Below are 6,000 nucleotides of genomic sequence, written 5' to 3'. Positions count from 1 at the left end.
AATAAAGGTATGCTGCCATACGAAAATAAAATATGCCACATAAAATAATGCATAAAAATAAACTTCCGTGGACCAAGGAACGGCCCAGAGTCAAATGCTCTGCATGAGTTTCTTGTAAGGTGAAAAGCATGATGCCAACACTGTCCCTTAATAAATAATGAATGTTCCCAACTGTGACTACACAAGCCATGGGCACAAGCCAGCCCAGACAGAACTTCTGGAGGTGCAAGACTTCAGACAACCACGATAAGTACGACAATAAAAGGACAAGATGATATCGCAACTCTGCACTTAATTCATAAGTAAAGAACGGAACCTCCAAATGAAAGAGATACTAGAAGGAAAGAAGTGTGCCAGCCCTGCATAAAAAAACCCTTAACAGCAGCTTACTCCCTCTGACCAGTAAAGATTTCATGAGGAGCATTAACCTTTAATGCAGAAAAACACCTGCCAGATGCTTAAAAAAAGGAAAAAAAGAATAACACATTTTTTTCTTTTTTCATCAATGGGGCCTCCGTTATTTTATTCTCAAACTTCAATGGACTTGAGTGCATTCAGAAGCACGCAGTGTTAGCTGCACACTATGGGGAGTCAAGAAGCCCAGAATCCAGAGGGGCTCAACAAAAAGAGGTGCGAAATCTTCCACCGTACTTCATTGCTTCCTGGTGATCCACAAGCCTTGGCATAATCCGGATTCGAAGCAGTCTTCCCTCAAGCACAGAGCTAACCTACTTTCTAGGAGACTTGGCACACTGCCTAGGGCCCCCTTGGCACGACTGATCCTCCTTTGGTGCTTCACACCTCAGTGCTTTTAGAACACGCACACTTCAAGCTCAGCCAAACAGACTCGTGCAGCTGTGAGGAAAGCCTGTTAGCGGCAAGAACTATGGTTTGAGAGTGGAATTCCACTGTCAGAAAGAAAAAAAAAAGAAAAAAAGAAGATGGATAATGCCACACTGATGAGAGTGCCCAATACGTCCGCGAGTGCTTTCCCCCTAACAGTGTCTTCAAATGTGTAAGGAGCAGAGTACACGATCAGTCATAGGTGGCTCGCAGTCACAATCCACACAATGTGTCAAGCACTCACACACGCGCACACACACACGACTGGAGACGTGCTCTTTCCAAGACGGGAGTCGTTCTTCTGCAGGGCCGCTTCTATGCGGCACAAGTTGGGAAATCAAGGGACGTGGCAGGCAAGTGTGCAGAACGCACCAACAAGCGCCCGGTTACACACGCGGGCTCAAAAAGCAGCAAGGGGTTGTGCTAGCACAGCAGCAGGTTTGCCTACGGAGAGACAGGGAAGCTACGGGGTACATGGATGTAATGCTCCCGAGGACGGGTGTGCCCGCAGCAGAGGCTTATCAGTGCACCGAGACTTTCCTGGGAGCATGGCGTCCGGCGGTGCGGCGGCACCGGCAGTGGGCACGGCATCCTCGGGAGTCCGCGGCCGGCCAGCCGGGGCTTTGGCCCTGTCTCACCCAGTGTGGGATCCCGTCTCCCCCGTCATGGCGGAAGCAGGCTCACTTGGATCATCGAGAGGTCCAGCATGTGCCTGCACACCCCACACGCCCCCCTTCAGTGGCAGCCCCAAAATTGGAGACTTCCCACTAACCAAGGATTCGGCTTGTGGCTCAGCACACTGCACCCGCACACACAAAAAAACAAGTTAGAAAGTTAACAGCAATAGCTACTTATAGCATCACCCCCTCAAGTCCACTGCAGTGTGGAGGCCTCACTAATAGATCGCCGAGCACTCCTGCCCTGCCTTGCCTGTGAATGTTCTTATTTCGTCCCTTTATCGACATAGCCTTCCCCTTCCTCTAGTCTTATCTCTCGGCGGCCACTCGGCTTTCCTGGTGGTACACCAGTTGTTATCTCGTCGCATTACAGGCATAGCGCAAGTCCATTTCTCTTTCTCTTAATTTCAACTATGAAGTGGTTTATGCTTAGTCCACATGGCTTGTGGCACAGCAGACATCAGCACCGTGTAAACAGTGCTAGTGTGCAGGTGCAAACTGTGAGTGCCCCCTGCACTGCCACTGAAGCTGAAAAAGGATGGCCATGTTGGGACAGTATATTGGCACACCAACTGGTAGTTGTCATCCACACAAATTGTGATGAGCAGCAGGGGACCGTGTACTGCAATTCCCCACATATGATGTTCCCACTCAACATACCCGGTTGCATGGTACACATCAGAGTGGCATTTGGGACATGGCTTGGTCACTCACCTCTGGTACCTTTGCTGGAACTGCACGGCTTGTTGGTGCTCGCTGAACTTGACCACAGCCTGCCGCTGGTTCCGGTCGAGGATTATCTCCTGCAATCCGGTGAGGACAAAAATAGCTTGCCACACTTCACTACCCCTCATTTCAACAGGGATTAACCCGAACTCATTCAGTTGCACAGATGAGTCCTGCTAAGCAATTGTACATTTGTGTGGCAAGAAAGCCCACTATTTTGATATTTTGATTTCCCAAACGCACTGTTGATAGTGTTTGAACCTCCCATGGAAATGTCATACGGTTGCGATGAGCCATGCAACCGCTTCGGACAACGAAGGACCGCTGTACCGTATTCACTCACATAATGAACCCACTTTTTTTTTTCCAGAAAATTCGGCATGAATTTGGGGGAAGGGTCTATTATGCAGGAAAAAGTTGCACCGATTTTTAAAAGTTGAGATTCCATACAATAAAGATGCTAAGAGAAGCGCTGTCACAACCTTACCTCCCTAATAAAAACACGTAATTATGTAATATATTTTCTTTTTTATTCCCAACATGCTCGTGGCCCCCTACTCGCCATGAAGCTGTCCTCCTCACTGAAGTCGCTTGCCGCTTCACATTCGTTGTCAGCCCACAGTGTATTGTCTTTCGTGCCGTCAACGTACTCCAAAACTTCTTTTCTCACACTAGGAAAGTTCCCTTTTTCGGGCCCACTAAACACATGGCGATCCCTATTCATTGCCCCAACCTCATATTTTCACCAGTAGCGTACCTATACGCACCGGGTCAACACTGAAGTGCCGCCCAGCTGCACGATTTCCATGTGCTTCAACATATGTTGCACCACCACCTTCAGCTTAAACCCGGCTGTGTAGCTCATGCACTGGCCCGTCGTACGCCGCACACCAGGAGCACAAAGAAAGGTTGGAACACAGCTGTACAAAACGTAACGGCAAAGTCGCGGAACAGCACAGAGCAGGAAAGGAGTGCGGAGTATGTTTGGTGCTTTGTTCACAAGCTGCAGGACTTTCATGGCGCTATACACAGGCGCACAATGTTCAAATTGTGAGCCACTGCATTCGCGCTCACATCTCCAGCTACTGTTGAAATTTCTTCTCGTTAGAATGCATTTTAGCGTTTCTGCGCGTACTGTGGTCTGATATCAAGTTGCTGCAATTGTCTACGGCGTCAAAACCATGCCGAGATGAAAAAATATTCCCGCTGCATTTTGTGTGCAAGGTGACAAGAAAGTAAATTATCAAGAAGAAAAGTGCATGGGTGTGTGGGAGGGGCATTTATTACGCAAGTAAATACGGCACGCATAGCATGCTGTTTGTGCTGGGCTTTGGTGTTTTTCATTAACTTGAAAGAACAAGCTAAATGCTTTTAAGGTGCCTGGTTTTGCGTCCCCTTTCTAAGGCACCACTAGACAACAGGCACAGTTTTCCCACACGCACTGCTCCAGGTGCACAAATATCTTCCCACCTGCCAGACTGCAGCCAAGTACACCGTCTAGAGGCACCAAGAAACGTGCACGGGAGAACTCACCGTAACTACGCCACAGGTACGCCCGAGCAGGCGTAGCGAATGCTCGGTCGTGGAGACAGACAGGTTAGACACCAGCACGCGCCCAATGGCCCCTGGGTGGGCTGGTAGTCTGGCGGGAGGACGCATCATGTGTCCACCTGGCGCCTGCACAGACAAGGGCACAGAACGCACCGCACTTAATAAGACACTGTTTCAGAGGTCACAACTACCGTATCTATTCGAATATAAGGTGAGGTTTCTTTTCCAAAATCCGTAGTCTCAAGGTCATAACCCGGCTAATATTCGAAGCTCAGTATAGCAATATGACTATTTTGGTGTTACAGTTTTATTTTCCACTTTTCAACCATTTCCAAGCATCAAAAAGAGCCTGACAACACTGTCGGAAACGTAATAAAGAGATTTCAGAATGAAACGTACAAAACTTTACACAAATGCACACTGCAGATACGTAATTACCGAGTTTTGGCAGCTGCAAGTGTATTGAACAGCTTGCAATACAGCAGACGCCATGGCAGCAGCCGCCTTTGACCATGTCAACGAGCTGAGCCAGCAGTAGCCACTTCAAGCTAGTAGTAGCCGCAAAGCTACATTGGGGCGCCTCTTTGCATTTTTTGTTGGAGTGCTTAAAGTACCTGCTGCACGATTTTCTTTCTCAGTGCTTGTTTCTTATTTACACGATCAATGCAATGGCAAGTCGTCGTTGCCTCTATGATGCAGCCTTCAAGAGAAATGTTATAGTCACTGAAAACTGCGCTGCAAGTTGAAAGTTTGGCATTCCAGAGAACAATGTGCATCGTTGGTGCAAACAGAAGACGTCGCTCTTAGACTGAGCAGGGACAAGAAAGGCTTTCTGTGACCCGTGAATGTTTCCCGAAGTGGAACAAAAGCTCACCAACTCTGTCAAAGAGAGAAGAGGCCATGGTTCAGCTGTTACTGCCAACGTTATGCTGATGAAGGTGCACAAGTGCTGCATTCCTAATGCTCTCGGCACTGAGGATGCTAACCTCTGTAAGTGTGCAAGTGATAAGGAAGATTCGGATGCTACCACCTCTTTTTAAGTTTGTCTGTCGTCTTGCTCCGAATGAATATCTTTGCGTGCAGATAGTTCATGAATACTTGGTGTCTGCTTTGCTGAAAGGTAAGAAATTTAAAAAACCACACTGATGTCACTCGCCTGCATGCGCACTGCCTGGGGTGCGTTTGGGGCGGCCGGCCGTACTGCTGCTCCCCCTGCCCCGGAGTTGACCGCCTGCAGCCGGCCGTTGCTAGACACGATGCGGATCACCTTCCGGGGAGCGCCAGGAGTGCCGGTCGTGGCCAGGCCAGCCGCGCGCACTGGGCCGATCCGACTGGCCACACCGGGGCCAGCCCGGCCCTGTAGGCTCGCCACACCCCGAGACGCGCCGGCATGCACCTGGTGGGCAGGACAACAATGTTCCCCCATGAAAGCTCCAGAGGGCTCCAACATCTGCTCGTATCCGCTGCGCTCACAGCATCATAAAGTCACATTGGTTGCAGCCCACCTTTGGCTCTGAATGGAGAGAGAGACAGTTCAATAAGAAAAAAATAATAAATAAAAATAAAAGCCCAGGCCAACTGCTTTGTGGGTAGGAAGAGGGAAAGAAGAGTGTGGATAGAGAATGAGAGAGAGAGAGAGAGAGAGAGAGAGAGAGAGAGAGAGAGAGAGAGAGAGAGAGAGAGAGAGGGGGGAGGGGGGGGGGGGGATGCTGTGAACAGTGTGAACAACTAGGTAGACCACTATGCTCACCGGGTTTCGTTAATCCCATCTAACCTAGAAAAATTGGACAACAAACAAGTAAAGGATATCAATATAAACACCCCAAAAACTGGTACCAATAAGCTCCCCCATTCAGAGTATATTTACATGCATGAGCGCATGATAACATGCTGCCAACGGTGCTCGCACTAACATAGGCAATTACTTCAAGGCAAACAGTGCAGGTAATGTGACTAAGCAAGAAAACACAACACAAGCGTGTTTTCATGCTTAGTCCCATCGTCTGCGCTGTTTTTCTTGAAGTTACAATGTACCAAAGAGCCCTTCAGCAAACATTGCTGCAATATTCAGGTGAATGTTTCCAGCTAAAATTATCTTCAGTTAAGCGCATGAACAGTGTCAGTTAAAATGTATCCAGGTTGAACACAACACCACAAGCCTGGATACATTTTAACTGACACTGTTCATGCGCTTAACTGAAGA

At 48.6% G+C, this 6,000-nt stretch overlaps 1 protein-coding gene across 3 annotated transcripts in view; it reads right to left on the bottom strand.

Annotated features, from left to right (window-relative positions):
* Positions 1 to 898: 898 nt before the first annotated feature.
* The window catches only part of LOC144170178 (uncharacterized), a 46,990-nt gene continuing 41,888 nt past the window's right edge, over positions 899 to 6,000 (bottom strand). For all 3 annotated transcript variants that reach the window (XM_077699798.1, XM_077699800.1, XM_077699799.1), the window contains 4 exons: positions 4,954 to 5,193; positions 3,780 to 3,923; positions 2,235 to 2,323; positions 899 to 1,555 (listed from right to left, as the gene is read on the bottom strand). In XM_077699798.1, coding sequence (XP_077555924.1) covers positions 1,507 to 1,555; positions 2,235 to 2,323; positions 3,780 to 3,923; positions 4,954 to 5,193 — 522 coding nt within the window. In that variant the 3' untranslated portion in view covers positions 899 to 1,506. The remainder of the gene's footprint in view (positions 1,556 to 2,234; positions 2,324 to 3,779; positions 3,924 to 4,953; positions 5,194 to 6,000) is intronic.

This window comes from Haemaphysalis longicornis, unplaced genomic scaffold (assembly GCF_048455015.1).
Source record: "Haemaphysalis longicornis isolate Haplotype H1 unplaced genomic scaffold, Haemaphysalis longicornis Haplotype H1 scaffold_2, whole genome shotgun sequence".
NCBI classification, from domain to species: Eukaryota; Metazoa; Arthropoda; class Arachnida; order Ixodida; family Ixodidae; genus Haemaphysalis; species Haemaphysalis longicornis.
The sequence above is the reverse complement of the archived record's forward strand: the minus strand, read 5'-3'. Positions and strand labels throughout refer to the sequence as shown.